Here is a 19,062-nt window from a genome sequence, read left to right on the forward strand (position 1 = left end):
CATGGGGTCCTCACAGGGCTGATATAACGAGAAACTATGCACACATGCTCACACCTATTTTGAGTAACTGAGGAACCAAGCTTGTATACACCTGGACCAAAATTAATAAAAAATAATCTTCTGGCTGCATATCTCTATGTGGTTTGACAATAATGGAAAGTGGAGGTTCATGGTTTTACTTCCAATGATTTGGGAAGTTTAAAAAAAAAAGAAGAAAAAAGACCAAATAGAAAGTTGTTGACAAATAACACCTGCAAATAATCCAAGTTCTAAATCCACTGATAGACATCGCCTGCCAAGGTCAGCAACACATTTTTTGCTTCCCTCATACCATTTACGTCAATGCATGACGATTCTGTCAGCTGCAAAGCTGATGGTGGATTAGTTTCCATTCTGACAGCCTGCTCCACAACTACCGAGATGTGCCAGTCCTTGCAGCCAACAGTCTTTTTTTATGCATGAGCATCATACGTGTACGACTTTATGTCCTGAGAGGATACAGGTGCAAATACATGCATTCACAAACAAACACCCACACACACACCTATTCGCCAACACAGACAGAAACTTGGTCTGAGAACACAGTTGCCACTATGTAAAGAAAGATGCACAGTGGGGGAAAGGCCGATCGAAAAATGATGGTGACAGATGGGAAGAGGGAGGCAGTAAGTGATGCATGAGGTCTTGTGATCTGTTCAATTTAGAGTATGGAATAATGAGGGGGAAAAGGAAGGAGGCCTGTATATGAAACACATATTTCAAGAGTGAAGGGGAAGAGGGATAGAAAGAGGGATCTGCAGACTAACCTACAGTGCATACAGTCAATGTATAAAGGAATATAGTGGTTAAGCTTTAAGACAAAAAATCTAGAGTTCAACCAATCAGTAAACCATATTAAAAGGTTTTTAAGAGTCAGATGTAGTTTCTTGCTGGAAAAACTTGAGAACATTTAGATGCATCAATTATTACTTTAGCATCACATTTCAACTTTATGTGACGTGACAAAAATGAACTAAAAATGGGAAAAAAAAGTGTGTGTGTGGATTTGCTGTAGTACCAGTCTTTGGTGAAGATCCAGAGACACCGAGTGAACACTCCAACTTGGCCGTCTCCCATGGATAAACAGTGCTGACATCTGATTGGATGGCAATGGAGAACGAAGGGCCTGAAAATGGCGACACATCAGCTCACATCAGCATTATTCAGAAATATGACAACAGCAGCAGACATCAGAAAAGCTCCACGGACTTCAGAGAAACCGTTTCAATCTCAGTCGCTTTTAAACATACTGTACATACACTGTGTCATTGATGGGTGTTAATGGATGGGCGTTAAGCATTTAGTGGGTAACAGCCACTCTTATATGTAGAGAGTGAGAAAAATAATTAGTTATACAGCAAAGAGCTCAGCTAGCATTTGGAACTGAGATTTACTGTCCTGATTTGCTTTTAAATACTTCCATGTCTAGTCCAACTAGTCCATGTTTGCTCATTTAATAATTCTGCTCATCTCCTTAGAAATGCCTGATTGGTCAGATTTAAATCTAAAAATAGAAAGACACCAGAAAACTGAGACTTCATAATTACAGTATGGTATCATAAAAAAAACAAAGAAAGTCAGAAAGTTGTTGAATAATTTAACAGTAAATGTTCTGACGAGACTTGGCGTTTCCATATAAGGAAAAGATAAAAACACATCTAAAGCGTTCAACATACAGCTGGAACTGTAGGAGATGAGCCAGAAACACAGGGTGCAGAGAATTTCCACCCCCTAAGGCAAGTATGAGGGGTGAGTGAAAACAGCTCAGCTTGAAGTTGGAAGAATTTGTGAGTGCAAGTATGTGTAGCCAGCTCTGTGTGGGGTCAACTCTAAATGCTCAACTTGGATACACACACTTGAAAGATTATATAAACACACAAGAAAAGAAAAGGAAAGCAGTGGTGCACATCCATGTGGCTGTCTTATTGGCCAAAGGGCTTCACTTTGAACATGTCCCAGAGAACCAGCGAGAGGCACAGGGAGACGGGTAGAGAGTGAGCGAGATGATGGGGAGAAGAAATACAGATAGAGTGATGCTCACGGGCTCCTGCCCTCCCCAGAGAGGAATCAGATGTTCAGTGTCTCCCCCCCACCTCTTTGCTTTTACAGTCTTGGAGGACTTCTTCCTCCTACAAACATCACTTAAAGGCTGGAGCTCATTTTCAAGATAACCTCATTTGTGCTGTAGCTCAATCGATAGAGATAAGCCATAGCTGTTACACATTTTTGACCCTAAAGCATGGTATGTTCAACATGCATTATATCATATCAAAGGAAATAATAGGTTTAGAAGAATTATTGCACAGGCCTGCTATGATATACACAATCTAATTTCAAGCCTATATCTCCAACCAGCAGAGCATTGTGTACAGTCAGCAGCATTTTAATGAAAGCTTCATTGTCTACAGGGATCCACCATGTGTACTACTCTTTGTATGAAGTTTTCTGGGGCATTTCTAATTTGGGGTATAAAACAGAAATTGAGTGAATAATTGATTCTATTTATTCTGCTAAGCACTCTGTGCATACATTGTGGCAACAATGATGCTATTAAGCAGTCTTCTGTGGCAGAGAATTGAAAAACCTATCAAAGTGTGCTTTTATAACAGATGCTTCTTATCTTAGATTTCAGGACTTTGAGGATCAATTATGAACTTTTCTGTTATTGATCCATGCAAATCCCAGGAATTTTTTAATGAAAATTTCTGCCCCTGCCTTCCAAATCTCAAGGTTTTAAAAACAATTTGTGATTAGTGATGGCACAGGATGCTGTAAGTAAAATATACACTGCCTTAGCTACACAGCACGAGTTTAATATTGTGCAATAATCATAAAATAATCACAATAACATGACCCACAGTTTTGTGTCATTTTTTTTACCCATGGGTATCAAGTGACATGGATGTCGAGTTCTTTCATCACATCCAAACAGACTCACAAAGGCCCATAATATCGACCGAATAGATGTCCGTGCCGCCTCGTGTTTCATTTCCTCTCCCTCTCCAACCTTTCACTTTTCGTCTCCCTTGCACTCCTCTTCCTCCTCTGCTTTTTGCAGCTCTATTTCCATCTCCTCCTCCCATTGTCCCACTGTCCCCCCCACTTTCCAGCCAGATCAAAGAAAGTTAACTAGGACAGAGGCTGTAGTGGGCGTCAGAGGGCTTAAGGTGTGTGCATCCTTATCTCTGCAGAATATTAGGGTGTGGGTGGAAGATGTGTACGTCTCAAAATGTTCAAAACTAACCTGGTATATAGTTTTGGAGGAAGCAGAAACATAGAAAACACAAGTTGTAAGTCTTGTATTGAAGTGAAAAGGGGACTATAAGAGTTGAAATCTGCTTTCAATTAATGTTGATTTGTACTGTTGTATGATTATGAGCAAGAGACACAAGCATTTTACCTGCAATGCTGATGTACCCTGCATTAAACACCACATTTCTGAGGCCTGAAAGAATTTCCATTGATGTTATTACATTACTAATGATTCCTTAAGGAATTTACGGCTTTTAGGAAAAAAAGTACTTATTTAGAGCCGTGAACATCCAGAACACTACCATCGTTACTGGTTTGTTTCCAGGTTACATGCTGATTAGGGCTGCAACAAGCATTTTTTTTTTTTAAGACTATTTTTTCCTATTATGGTAGTCGACTAACCGTAGGGTAACCTGAAAAGTCGGTGCCTTTGGGGGGGCTACTTTGCGAACAAAACAGAGAAATGCAAAGGAAATTCAATGTAAACATGTTTGAGGCTCGACTAGGATAAAATCTGTGACGAGGATCTGTGTCCTCTCAAAAAGAGGACATGTTTGGGCAAAGGAGGATTTTTTGTCACCAGAGACATTGCCACATTCGAGATTGCTTCAAAGATGAATTCATTCTTTGGCCAGAAAATGGCTGTCAAGAAATGAATAAATCAGGTCGGATTAATAGCTGTGAGATATCAGGGCACAATAACGCGCCACATTTCACTGTCGGGAACGGTGCTGTAACAAAACCACATTTCATGTGTTGATAATCCCGAGGCTAATGTTTGGACAAAAAGTTGACGTAATGAGACACGTCAAAGCGCATCTTTTGTGTAACTGATGTAGACAATGTGAACGTATCGCCCCAGTGCCGATACCGATTGCTGATTCAATGATGAAGTCTTATGAGTTTCCCCACAATAATCCACGTTAGAGCATTCTAAACACCTAGATGGCTGCTGACTCTGTGTCTTCACTGTGTAAACGATAACGAATGTACGCCTCTCCTGATGGGCAGGCGCACCCCCCCCCCAACAGATAAAGTAGTTGCTGTCACCACTGCATGAATGTGAGAATGAATGGATGAAAGCACACTTGCAGTGTAAAGTGCTGTAGCTGATCGAGAGAGCGGCACGATAAAAATAGCCCTTTTTGAGAAGAGGGACGCAATCTTCTCTACCATAATGAATAAATGCATATTCCCAACACTGTTAGTGCATTTAGCTTAGACTGACGGCACAACTTGGGAGAGTTCCAGCCATGAAAACCAAACCAAAAAGAGCGTACTGGTACCTACCAATTGTGCTCAAAACACCCCACTAGGCTGCAGTTGAAGCTACAGACATCATCAACAAAACTAATGTACAAATCAGGAGAACGCTCTTAGACCCATGAAAGGAAACGTAAACAAAATTTAAATAACTAGTTAGACCCACCATTTTCTTGGAAGTCAATCCTGATTTTGTTGGACTCCGCACTGGTGGCTTTGGTCCATGCTTGTCCTGGCTGCTGTTTAGTCCACGCTGTGATGTCACACCAGTAATAACCTCTGTCAGACAGCTGGACGCCAGAGAGTCGGAACCTAAATTCAGCCGGACCGGACTTGGCCAGGACGAGATTGTCTCTGAGGACACAACGGGAAGAACGTTTCAAAACAACAGGCAGGTGTGGTTTGTGTAAGCGTACTTTAAGGTTCACGTGGAAAAACGTGCGGACCTCCTGTTAGGGTCTGTTGCCCCGCCGTGCTGCAGAACACTGTCGGGGCTCAGCGTCATTATTGTTCTCACGCTGCTCTTCAGGCTCTCTTGTGATTGGATGAGCACAGAGTAGCCCACGTCTCCGAGGTTCTCAGTGGACACGATGCAGCTCATCTCAAATGTAGCCCCGCCCACCGATACCACACGGATGTTCTTGGCCATGACATTTAGAGAGGGACCTAAAAATGCCAGGATCCAAAGCAAAAAAGTTCCAAAACAGATAAGAGATTTTGCGTCCTCATTCAGTTAGAACTACATTTTTAAAAAGGGGGGAAATAGCTTCATTCATTAAAATTAAAAAAGGCACATTTTTGTGATGAAAATCTAAATCAATAATCTATCATGGAGTTGTATTGACTGTTCAAAAGCAAAAGCCAACTCCTTGTTGTGCATCTCTCATGACTTTAAAGGCTCAACAAGGTGCAGAGATATGTAGACGCCCTTACGTTTGATGGCCCATTGCACAGTCAGAGGTGAGCTCTGCTGCTCTGAGATCTTCACGAAATTGCCCCGGTTGTTCACAGTCCAAGCAGACACGGAGCAAGCATAAAGACCCATGTCAACTTCCTAAAGAGACAAGATGAGCGATCGTTCAAATTCAGCTAAAACGAGAAGCAATCAAAACGTTTCACCCTCAAAATAAACACAGAACCACAGCTGTGGTTGCACTTTTACAACTTAAAATCCATATCTAACATTTTTATACTATTAATTTCTCTTGTTACATCAGCTTTACAGCATTAGGTCTAAGAGTTCAGTATATGTTTAGCAACATTTTTAGATTGAAACCTTGAGACTGCTGTTCATAAAACATCTTAAATTCTTCAAGGATTACTGTAGTGTGTCTTTTTCTGGCTAGAACTTTTTGAACAAAAATCTGTAAATAATGATGTTTTAAAGATATATTGTGATCTAGAAAGAAATTTGTACAGTCCTTTATCATTATTAATAGCTTTAATAGAAACTATGCTTTTTATCAGCACAGCACTAACATATCTTTATATGTGGTTTCCATGGTAGCACAATGATCACTGCATTTAATCAAAATCAGACAATGGCATGAAGAAATGCACCTACTCCCTAGAAAGGGAGCGTATCTGCTACACAGTGTGTAGGTCTGGAGGTCTGGAGCTTTTTGTGGAAATTGGGGGTTACACAAACAGCAGGTAAATCAACAAATGCATTAGTTAAGGATCTGGGAGGGTTTTTGCGCCATCTTTATCCAGTGATCAAAGATCAAAGGTAGAAGCATATAGTATATGTCCCGTTCAAAGCTCTGTTACCTGTGTGTGGATAAACTGAAGTTTGAAGGTGTCGGGTTGGGTTCTGGTTAGAGACACTACACCGCTCTTCAGCCTGTCTGAATAAATTGACCCTGGTAACAGGTTGCCCTGGTCATCCAGGGAGCCAATGGCATGTGCGTTCTGAGGATCACCACCTGTTCCTGCATGTTGTTAGAAAGATTAGAACACATGAGCTCAAGTGTAACGCACAAGCTTTACAGGGTCATTCCCATCTCTAAGAGAGGGTGTGATTAAATTACCAGGAAGAGCAGTGTGCTCCCAGTTGACACCTATTCGACCTCCCAGAGGCAAATGGGTAATATTGGTCACGCGACATGCCAGTTCCATGCGTTCAGAAGTCCCTTGGGGGCTTATGATGGATTCCAGATTCAACGTGAAGTTTGGTTCTAAGGAAGAAAAATGAGAGGATTAACTGTGCATTCAAAAATCAGGTAACTGTACTCTTGTCACAACAACATGCTGAATAAAGATAGAGCGGGGCACTTTGCACTAGTTCAAAATGTCTACATTTAACTTTAACGTACGTAACACCTGAAATGCTGAAGCATAAATTGGCTTAGACGGGTGAGTACTAAAGTAGTCATGGGACAGGTTCTGATTTCCAAGAGTTGAATAAAATTGCAATTTTGAAACCCTGTTTTTAGACATTTATTCCTGGATTTAGAATGCCAGACTTATATTTTTAGTGTTATTTTAAATAGAATACACATTAATAGACATGTTGGTCTGTTATTTGTCATCAACTACACCTCTTATGTGGCTTACGGTATTAGTTACTTTTAGTAGCATTTTCACCCCCCCCCCCCACACACACACACACACATCAGAGCAAAGCTCTATTTAGCAGCAGTTTTCGCTGATGAATTTGGACAACACACATACATGGAGGCTTCCATGCCGCACCCATCTGTTGGAGACACACAGAATGACAAGTACACACTGCTTATTTCAGTAACATATTAGTGCTAGTATTTTGGTAAAACTGATGGTGGCACTCCTGACCATATGCTGGACAAAAGCTTGCCTACTGTTGTGTGATGTATTCACTGCCTGCCCATGGCCAGTACAATTTGTCAAAAAAATGGTATTGTATTGTGGTAAAATCTCCGTAGCCATCAGCTCTGTCGCCACAGTATGTCTTTCTTCTGCAGCATTCCCTCTTTTACACCCCGCATTCCTACCCAATATTATTCATATTAAGCATCAGTGTGCCTTTTGCACTGCAAACTGGAACACCTGAGACAGATTAAGTCATATACCCGTCAGTGATGCCACCGACCTCGGGTCGTTTCCCCATGACTGAGTAGGCTTTTAGCATGAACTGCTCCTCCTGCCATTCTGCATGATTTACAGTATTTCAAAGCAAAACTGTGAACACAAGCTTTGAAAGAGGCTCGATTAGTTTGTGGCTCGGAGAACGGGGGGAAAAAAATAGGTCAATGTCAACCAAATAAGCTGCTTTCATCTGCATCCCAGTTCCTGTGTTCGTTTTAGGAAGCCGAATGTAGGATTTCAGTGTGCGCTAAACATATCATTCATCATTTCTCTGTTTCACAGTGGAAATCATTAGCAAGGAGACCGAGTGCCTACTGCAAGAGCACTCCGCACAAGCGCTTCAACTAAAAAGGAATCCGAGCCAAAACTATAGGAAAAATATCATAAACTAGCACATTTCTATCAGCATGTCTGGAGTGAATGAATGTCACAGTCAGCAAATATATTTTGCCATCATTAAAATTCTGTTGAGCGGTGATGGAAAATTTATGGGCCATGGGAGACTTTAAGCAAAGCTGCTACTTTAACTCGTAATTCTAATTCTACACCTGTCTAGTGGGCAGGAGTGCAAATAGGCAAACAACAGATCACATCCATCATGAATCACATGAATCATTAAAAAGAAAATTTTGGGCTCCTGAATGTCTAAATAGCTTTTGGATACGGTGCACGCAGACTATCTGAACATCTTAAAGAGCACATTTAATCACTTGGAATGCGAATAGCATTTAAAATACATCTTTTCACAATCTGTTGCAGCCAGCTTTGGGTCAAAAATGAGGGCAGTTAAGGGAATGTGTTTGTGCCTCCCAAGCTGTATTACAGCAGTAGTTGGAAATGGTTCATGCATTATTAATGCTAAGGTACGTCTGGTAAATAGTTCCAAGAAGTGTGGAGTGTTACAGTGCCCAAACACATGCACAGCACATGATAACGTGCGACCCCAGGATGTTTTATTAGGACTGCGTAAGTGTGAAACCAGCATTGCGCTGGAATGTGTTTGGTCAGTGAGGCTCACTTACATGTGGGCTGGAGTCATGACAACATCAAGCTCCTGACATGGTGGGGAAGGGGATCTAAGCATAACTGTGGAACCGGCCCAGCTGCTGACCATGGTAGAGATTCCAGGAAGGAAAACAACTAAAGACATGCAAATTGCTCAGGTTTCACTGCAGGTTTGTGTGTGTATATTCAGATGTGATAAAAACTTTCCCCTGCTTTTGTCAAACCCAAGTAAGTCTCTGTGAGTGAGAAGAACAGTATATACAGTACAAAAAGCAAAGATAAAAATAATATCATGCACTAACATTACATGGTGGATAAATAGATTAGTTACCCTATCATGCTTAACAACTAATAAATACTACTGAAATAATACATGAGGTGTGATGAAGATGCGGCGCCTTCATCACGCACAAGCTCTCCAGTTTAACAGCACAAATGCTACAGATCAGGGAGACCAGAAGCTGCATAGCCTCTAGCTACGCGCAACAAAATGTAACTGAAGAACATATTGTCGGAGTGCAGGGAGGCTGCTGGAAGCATCTCGAGCCGAATGGCCCGGGAAGACAAACTGAGTGACAATTCTTTCAGTTTTCTAGTAACAGATTTTCCAGAATGATTCCTACTGCTGCTTTATCGCAGCGAGGGTGAAAATAAAAGAACTGCTGCTACAATAACTTCTAGAGCAGTTTCCTGAATCTTATCTCGAGCTCCATAGTCAGAAAATGAACATTTCTAATGAACAATATGAATGCACTGCTAACAGATCGGCTAAGCAATGTTTAGTATTTCCTCCCTGCGTGCCTGTAGGACTTGAGACCATAAGAGCAGTAAAATACACTAGTCAATAATGTAACCAGTACCTGTAGAGATTAACAATACGCAGAAATGCACGGTACATGAAAATAATCATTTTAACGTCAAAACTTAGCCTTTTGATTGGATTAGAAACCCAGAAAAAGGACAAACAGGATTCTATCGATGTATTATTACATCACTTTCCTTCCTGGTGGGTTTCCCCATCAAAGATTTGCTGAACAGAAGGGCGACAGCATTGGATACTGTACTCAAGCTGTCACATACAGGCACCATTCAGACATACACAACATTTTTCCACTTATTTCTATGTTGTCTGTGGAGTTAAAGTGTAGGTGAAGTGTAATCTATGTTTATCATAAAAACCAAATATCAAATATTTGATCTGGAACATTGCAGCTTCCTTTCTTTAGAACTTGCATCCCTTTGTAATTGTAGACAGGCACAGCATCATTTTACAGTTCTGGCCAAGTTCCTCATCCTGTCAGTTGCTCATTAGCAGATGGCAGGCTAGTTTGTATAAATGTCTAAACAAGGCTGGGAATCTCTCTTTGGGAGTTCAGTGTTGCTTCCTGATAATTTCTACCGTTATGTGCCAATGTTTTTTTTCCCTAATGGGAAATGGGGACTTGTTTAATGCAATTTTGGTTTGAAAACCCTTACCAAGCAAAACAGTAAACATGTATGTAAGGGAGACTAAAGTTTCCTCATTTATCATCACAATAATGTCCAAAAACTATTTTTAAAAAAGTTGTAGTCCATCGAACTTGTTGACTGTTACAGTAACCTTTGAATGTTTTATCTGTTTGTGTAGTAGCAGCTAAAAATGCAGCATTGCTAGAAACAAAACACCACCAGATAACAGGACAAGACAAGCTGTTCATGTGATACTACAGAGAACAAATGCATAAATTAAACAGGAGTTGTTAATTGCTAATCATCGAACTGGCTTCAAGCCAAGTTCTGGTACATTTGTCCATGCTGACACCTCCAGAGACGGACATCTAAACCCCCCTGAAGGAGTTGTAACTGGATGCAGCTTGGAGCGACACTGCCTTAACTTGAGCTAAACGATGCGTTCTTTTCATATCCTCCACCTGGTCCTCGTTGGACAGAAGGCAGAAAAAAAAGACATTCCAGGATGTTGGAACGGAGGTTTTGGCACTCGCTCTCAGTCATGCTGGGACGAGTCCTGGGAGAGGTGCCTGCTCAGGTCTGAACCTCCTCCTCCCTGTCAGCATTAAGGAGGAGCTGTGACACATTTGTATTACTAGATACCTCACTGAGGAAAAGCCTAATTTACAGCTTTAATTTTCTAGTCTGCAAAACACAGGTCCAGGTATGTTTACAAAAATATACACACGAATGCAACAGTACTGAAGATAATGTTAAAGTAAAAATGCATAAAAATAGTTCAGACAGTAACCAACCTCTAGTAGAGCTGATGAATCCTGTTGCTGTTGATTCAATTTGTACTACTTGGTTTCTTTGTAATCCATGATGTTGTCAACCTCTTATCAATTCATATTGAATGTTGCACATTTCTCCAGTGGTTGCTGGGCCCGATTAAACCTTTTTACTTCATAAAGCATCTAATAGCTAATTGAAAGCAAGCTGTGCAACCGCAGGAGAAACAGCAGCCACCTCTTCTGAGGTCTGTAGCAGCATAGACCCTCGGGAAAAAATATAGAGCAACAGCTTGAGCAGTTTGAAAAACAGCCTTTTAAATGCTACACGTCTTTAACACGACGTTAGCTGTGCATCTTAGGCTGCATCCTCGGCCAGGTGATGATGAGGGTTGGTTTCACCCAGACATACTGTAGGTCACATGGCAAACAACCATTCAAAGAATGGGAGTAATTGCAGCAGATTATTATAACACTTTAAGAGCCCAGACCTCAGAGAAGCAGGTCGTCTCCATTGTGACATACACCCATAGTATATATATATAAGTAAATAAATAAATACATACAGGAACACAGATGAGCATACACACTAGTAATACAAGGTTAGGTAACATAATAGATTCCTTTATGATCAAACCCCATTGGCATTGATCTTGAGATGATTTTTGGACAATCAAAGGTCCTTCTGGCATTTTGGAAAATCCCCCAAACCTTTATTATTTGTTCATTTGAGTTACTTTGTTCACAGACAAACGCCGGCAGTAACATAACTTTCTTGGCGTAGGCAATGAAAATATATTAGCATCAAAGTACGCTTATCTTGGCAAGACAATTCATTTTACTCAAATTTGGCCATCTGTTTATAGTGACGATTACATGGAGGTGGTTCAACCACACAAAGGCATCTCATAGAAACTGACGTGAATTAAACGTGGTGGAGGACAAATGACGTCTTCAGCTAAATACACCATGGAAAAAGCAGAACAAATAAAAATTAACGGGTGAAATCCTGAATAACAAGCACACCCTAGATTATCAGTGTGTGCGTGCGTGCATCTAAACTGGTTTTCCAACTCTTTTTGTGCTTGCTGGTAGGCAGCAAAACACTGCGGGACGCTTAGGGGAAGCTCAAGCGTACCTGTCAATAGAACAGAAACTGACTGGGTGACAAAACACACCACAAGCAGGCAACACATGCATGCACACCAATGTTAGCCTATCTACAAAGTGTGAGAATGAAACAAACTGCAGTTAATTAGAAGTGTAGTTCTGGGAGTACTGGTGTGTCAGCAGATGCAGGATGCAGGAATGCTTACCCCCAGGCTAAATTGTAGGAGTACCACCAGTATGTGGGACACACATACAAAGAGACCGTTTCAAGCATTTACTCTCTGGAGAAAGCCCCACTTCACTATCACACACTTAGTGCAGCGCGTGCACACGCACGTGCGCACACACACACACACACACACACACACACACACACACCACAGTTTCTCAGTCACGTGAGCGTGTGCCTGTCCTTAATGGACGGTTGATATTTCTAAATGCAACAAGGATCCTCAAGGCTTTAGGAGCCTACAACTGTAGAAGGCTGCTACTGTTGGACTCTCACATGCAGGAGGAAACACTCGACACCAGAGAAAGGAGCCATATCTGATTCAATATTTCCTATAAAATTTAGATGAGCATTTAAAAGGCTAAGAAACCCATCTTGACTGAAATGGATACAGTCTTGTTCCGGCAGTGATAAATCCCACAAGTTCAGTCAAGTCCAAGTCACAACTTAAAATGTTTAATCACTATAACCGTCATGTTACAAATAAACGCAGTGGGATTGTGAATTCTTCATAGTAATTGCAATACCAAAGCCCATATTTGACATTCTTCACTAGAAAACACAAAGAGGTAAAAGTAGAATAGAGATAGCAGTGGTTCTGCAACGGCTCAGCACAAGAATGCTGAACTAATGCATATGGAGGAAACAATCACCAAAATTTTAACAACACAATCCTTGTCTGAAATTAGTCGTTGTGTGTGTAGTTTGTTTGTTGATCTTTGTTAAAACCACATAGCCTGTGGTTAGCTTTACTGTATAGCACTGCATGCAGTACGCAGTGTTGGCTGGATAAAAAATATTTTGGTGAGGCCAAAGTGACATTGTGTTTCGCTGTCTAGTCCAGTATAAGAATTTAGATCAACAGTCAGACAATGACTGTAATCCAACAATGATTAATCTCCTCAAAATCAGCAGCTTCACAGCAAATTAACCATTTACAATTATATAAGGCTCCAGCCGTGTTTTAGAATGAAAGGAAATCAAATACAATATTCTCATTGGTGATCAGCTAAATCTCTAAAATCGACAGTGGGTGACCGTGTGTAGCTTAAGAAAATTCAACTGGACTTTCATTTAGACATTTCACCTCTCACCACACGGCTGCTTCATTTCAGAAATGAAGAGGTGAAAAGGGAAAAAGACTTTGAAAAACTAAAGGAGGTCCAGTTGAACTTTCTTAAGCCAAGAGTTCTCATTGACCTGGATGACTGAGAACATTCATGCACACGAGTGTAATATGATGAGTGAGTCGAGGGGGTGGGCAGTTGTTGAGAAGGCTACGTCTATTCCGCAGCTCGTCAGCCACGACTAACACTCGAACCAACTATTGCGAAAACTCCAGTTGAAGGCTTCATTTTGTCCCCGTGGTCTGCCGGGTGATTGTGAGGCCAGGCTTGTCGGGTCCTAACTCCTTAACACAGAGTTCCTCATTACATGTAGGCACACATTAGCAGGTAAAAACATTTATAACTGAATTTGTATAAATATATTTTTCATTTTCCTCCCCCGGGCAGACCACCACTGGTGATGCCTTCAAATGTGACTGGAAACTAAAGTCAGGAATCAGAGCCAGTCCTGGATTCTCAGACAAAAATGCCCACTATAAATTGCCTCATCCACCTGTAACCCCTAAGAGAAACGGTACACAGGTGTTTTTGAAGTGAGGCCGCACTGTTATGGCCAGAAAGCACTAAAATAAACCCACTGGCATTAAAGTCTTTTCTGTACACACAATGGTGCACCCCAAAGGAAAGGAAGGTAATAAAAGTAAATGCCACTTGGCTAAATTAAAATAAAACTCACAATAAACTTTTATAAAGGCAATCTTAAAGGAAAAAAACTAAACAATCATGGGTATTCCCATAGCAATGAAACCTGCAGCTGAAGTGCGTGTATACAAGTATTTATTTATTTAATAGACCGGTTCATCCACATTGTTGGGGAGTCATCGCGGGATGACAAAGCAGAAAGTGATATTTGGATCTTCTCATTCACAATGGTCATGTTCTGGAAGGTGAGCAAACGGTTGAAATAAACATAGTAGAGATCCACTAAGGTCACCAGAAAACCACGACATAAAATAAGCTCAACTTGAATGGTAGACCAGATTTCTTGTCCAACTCTATGTCTCCAAAGCTTGGAAATGCATTTTTAGCGGTGACACGACAGACTGTAAATTGGTGTGCTGTTCTAATAATTGTAGGTGATAATTCAAACTGGTTTTCATTAAATTTTCATTGATTGCATCATTGCATGGATGATAAGGGCAAATGGATCGTTACATCAGCAATATTGAAATGACTCGGCATTTTTCTGTTGTGTCCTCCTGTTCTGCGAGTTGATGAATGGTCGCTTCCTGGAATGATGCAATCTGATAATCAACATTATAAATAGAGGACAGGCTTTACTTAGGCTACTAGTAGATTATGGTACCAGTTGTGGTTCTATGTCTTTTTACGTTTTTCGTATAGAAAATGACAGGAAATGGAGCAGATTTAATGAATGTCCATCAACTCATTAGTGATGAGTTATAAGTCAGGGCAGGCTCAGTCATACAAAGGTCATTGATCTGAACACATGCAGTCAACATGTCTTAGAGGCCTCGCGCAATATCCTGAACTGCAAAGGGTCTAGAGCTACGTCTTTGGTGTAGCAAGGAGTGCAAAGAGAATTTCAAATGAGCATGTGACCCCCTGTGACACCATCTGTGCCATGGGCATGTGAATGAGTGTAAATGCAAACTTGGGTGGTCAAAGGTAATGACAACAGCTCTGTATAAACACAGTTTAGCAACAATTAAAATGTACAATTGTCCTGATAGGATTATATTAACCAACACATTTCTCAGTATATAAATAAGGAAAAAACATAAAATACAAATTAGTGGACGATTGTAGCCCATTCTGTAGGGGACTGTGCTGAGAACGGGGGTTCTCAGTTCAAGACCCATTGCAGGTCAAGCTTGGAATGTGAAGGACACCTTCAGAGCACTGCCGTGGTACCCTTGAGCAAGTTACAGAAATCCCAAACGGTTGGCCTGCTTTTGCAGCTGATATAGGCTCCAGAACACCCTCATGACCCAAAAGAGATGTAGTGGTTGAGAGAAAGACAAAGCAAATGACAAAAATGCTGTATATGTTTGGTCTGATTCTATATCAAACATCAATAGAAGATAACCCGATCTGGCGATGACACACCAACGGTCTTCAATTAACTGTTCAGCCTCGTGTGAATTGGAGCAATAAAATGTATTATCACCAAGTATGTGATATAACACCTTGCAAAATGACTCTGTTCTCAGAGGAAATACGACATGTCCTGTTAATCCAGTCGCAGCGAATGAGGGATAAAACGACAGAAAAAGACTGAACGACCACCCACCGTGTCAGTAATTGATTACCGTGTCTGCTATGTTCGGCAGCATGCATGCACACAGATGCACAGGCTACACACTCAGAGGTCGCAGAGAGCAGGACAGGCATGACTAATCAATCGTCCTCCCAGCAGGAGTCGACAGGCTGACGAGAGGATTAAATAGTTTCGCCCCCAGACTCAAGATCCGTCTGACTGCGGCACTGTCACGAAGTACATTTTCCAAACACACGAACACTCTCATGACCAAAGTTCTTCTTTCCAGCCTACTAAAACTCTTATTTTTGCATTTTCTTCAGGAAACTCTTTTAGTCTCACCCTCACCCCACAGTGAATTTCAGCTATTGATGACAGAAAACCAGACTGATTGAAAAAGGTGATAAAATAGTTGGCTAAAGTGTGAATTCTGGACACGGTTCTGGTCAGGAAAAGCTGAAGTGTCAAGAATCCTAATGGTCTGATCAGTTTAAAAGTGAAAAAGTACTCACTGGTCTGCTCCACCTTCACCAGCAGGGGAGATGACGTCTTCTCGGCAGCCATGTGCCACCTCCCCCCTCCTCCCGCACTCTTCCCTTTTTCGATGAAAGCTCGGACCCTGCAGGCATACCCTCCACCATCCTCACCGCTCACCCCCGTTATGAGCAGCCGGTACTTCCCAGATCCCGTCCTCTCCAGGTTAGCGTCCCCACGTTTTCCCTGTGTTCCACCAATGGTCGTGTTGGAGATCACCACACCGCTGCGCTCCATGGTGATGATGTCGCGGCCGTCTGCCAGCCAGCTCACCTCCAGGGCGAGGCTTGGCAGGTTATCAGCAGAGACCGAGCAGATGAGGGCCAGCGTGTTACCCGGGGAGAGCACCAGAGAGGAAGAGGAGGAGGAGGATGATGAAGCCTTCACACTGAGGGACTGACCTTGAGAGGACAGAGACATCATCTTGACGTTAGAGGCGGCAGACTGCAGAAACCAGATAGCTTTTGAAGAAAATACTCTTGATGAATGCCTAATGATTCCCCAAAGTAATGCTCAGACAAATACTCTGCAAATGATTAGCTTAAAAATTGCATCCATGTCTAATTTAGCTTTTGACTCGGCAAGAATAAGCTATTATTTTAAGCATAAACAGTCAAACATCTCAATGTCATATGGATCATAACCTTAAAGAACTTCATAAAATCTTTAGGTTATATTGAAAAGCTACTTTCTTACATATTGTCATTGCTTCCACATTTTTGTGACATTTTGTATTTTGGGCAACAGGCCGAGATAGAAATTGCCCAATTCATTAGCTAATGTGCTAAGTTATTGGTTTAGCTGCCCAAATAAGACAGTGTGTTTAGCCTGCACTCAATGACAATTTAATATTAATGTCAGGAGCGTGTTTAGTTTAATTCAATATAGTGGCAATCAACTTTAACGAAACTGCAGAGAACAGACTTCTTTAACCATGACTGGGATGTCTGAGTCTACATAAGAAACAACAGGCCAATAAGAACTTAATTGCTGACTCTAAAGTTTAAAGATGTAGCCAATGTAAATTGAAGAAAGAGTCTACAGAATTCAAGATGTGGCCAAACATTAGATTACAGACAGAATTCACTGGTCGATTAGGATTTGCCAGTTTTAAGATTTTAAAGTGACTGAAACTGAACTAAATAAATACCAATCAAGTAGCTGCAGTTTCAGACATGCGTAACCACTGAAACTTCAAACTTAATCCTTTTCAAAAGCCAAAAGAGCATGGAAATTTGCCTCATATCTAATGCTAATATATCTATTAGCATGCAAATGTAGCCAATTATTTTACCCCAAAATAAATAGACAAGTGCCAATTCATAAAACATTACTGCATCAGAAGACACAGAGTTTATCATACATTACAACAGCTGCAAGTCCCATGTAATAAAAGACATGATCATTGGCACACTTAACTATAAACCTAGCTAAAAGTTAGTCAGGGATCATTTGGTACCCACTCTAATTAAAATGTCCCGTTATATTGTTGCAATCAAAGGTTTTTATTTTAAAAACCAACAAAAAATGCTTAAACTTAATTTCAGATTAAAGATAAAAGTTGGGTCAGCCTTTTTAAGAAACAACTTACTACTCTAAAGCGGCGTAAAGAGCTCTGGGGGGGCTGTCAGTGAGGTAGAGGGAAACTCCAAACACATACTGTATGTGGTGATGATTTAGAACCCCTTCCATGAGAAATCTTTGCCATTTTCAAAACGACAGTTTGAAAATGGCAAAGAGAGTTTGAACAAGGTCTCCAGTAACGACCAAGGCAGCAGCGTGTGGGCAACAGTGTCTGCAAGATGTCTGGAAAAGGACAAAAGAGACAAAGCCCACTCTGTTTGAGTTTTCTCATCCTCTTTACTCAGCTTAGTAAGTCAATATAGGCTGATTGTGTCCTGCTCATCTCTGGTTTCATTACAAACCACTTGGTGTTTCTGACTTACTTAAGAGGATACAGCAACCCCTGAACAAAATGAGATACGGTGACCACAGCAACCGCAATGAATGAGAGTGAGAGTGTTGGGGAGGGCCTCTCTCAGGACTGCAAGGGTCAGGAGTATCCCTCTTCCCAGGGGAGAGGATGCCAGTCATAAAGACAGGGAGAGAAGACTCTCCCATGCCCTCCAGAAACTAGCCAGTCATCTAAAACTGAGCCCTAATAAAACCAAGTTTAAGATCTTTTAAAATAGAAAGCTACTTTACAACTTGATGGGGAAGTGAACAGAAACTAACCTTTATTACTAAGTGCTCCCACTACTTTGTCATTAGCCAAAACCAAAAAAACAGCATCATCAGTTTCTGTGACATCAAAAATCAAACTTAGCTGCAAATAGCGTTCAATACACAATCTGATTAGGTCACAAACTACCTGTTATGAGGGTGTGTCTATTCGGTCGCTGTTAATTAGGAGGTCCACAAAAATCCAAAGTAATGCGCAATAAAACTATTTAAACTGCTTGTTGACAAAGTCATAAACACCCTCCACTGAAGACCTGCCTACTCACTTTATTCACCGTGAGTCCGTGGAGACGCTGCGGGCTTTAAACATATTGTTTGAAGACCGAGCTGCGCGTTCTTTAATTTAGATTCAGCCGCAGCCATACAGGACAACTTCAAGCAGGCGACGTTGAACAGAAACGCAACGCCATGTCTTCAGCTTCACCAGGCTGTGTGTTTGGTTTTAAAGTGTAAACACTGCTTCCAGCAGTTTTAATGGACCCAGGTCCACACCTCTACTAGGTAAACAAAGCCATAAAAAGGAATGGCTGTGTGGATTTAGTACATGACACAGGAGAGCAGGACTACAGTCCAGGAACACTCCAGGCACAGCTGCCACCTCTATGTATTATTGGTTAGACATGTGTCTTTATTTCCTAAACAGGAAGGCTGAGACCAACTTCAGAGTTTCCATGCCAGGAAGATGTCTGTCTCTACCATTCCTGATCATGATGTGCCCGACTAAAATAAAAATGCCTCCTCAAGTTCCGTTTCATG

At 41.3% G+C, this 19,062-nt stretch overlaps 1 protein-coding gene across 3 annotated transcripts in view; it reads right to left on the bottom strand.

Moving 5' to 3' along the window:
- The window catches only part of LOC130522573 (prostaglandin F2 receptor negative regulator-like), a 46,333-nt gene that overhangs the window by 13,528 nt on the left and 13,743 nt on the right, over nucleotides 1-19,062 (bottom strand). For all 3 annotated transcript variants that reach the window (XM_057027092.1, XM_057027094.1, XM_057027093.1), the window contains 7 exons: nucleotides 16,044-16,466; nucleotides 6,585-6,731; nucleotides 6,325-6,485; nucleotides 5,488-5,608; nucleotides 5,001-5,220; nucleotides 4,721-4,908; nucleotides 1,058-1,165 (listed from right to left, as the gene is read on the bottom strand). In XM_057027092.1, the coding sequence (XP_056883072.1) occupies nucleotides 1,058-1,165; nucleotides 4,721-4,908; nucleotides 5,001-5,220; nucleotides 5,488-5,608; nucleotides 6,325-6,485; nucleotides 6,585-6,731; nucleotides 16,044-16,466 (1,368 nt within the window). The remainder of the gene's footprint in view (nucleotides 1-1,057; nucleotides 1,166-4,720; nucleotides 4,909-5,000; nucleotides 5,221-5,487; nucleotides 5,609-6,324; nucleotides 6,486-6,584; nucleotides 6,732-16,043; nucleotides 16,467-19,062) is intronic.

This window comes from Takifugu flavidus, chromosome 3 (assembly GCF_003711565.1).
Source record: "Takifugu flavidus isolate HTHZ2018 chromosome 3, ASM371156v2, whole genome shotgun sequence".
Lineage (NCBI taxonomy): Eukaryota > Metazoa > Chordata > Actinopteri > Tetraodontiformes > Tetraodontidae > Takifugu > Takifugu flavidus.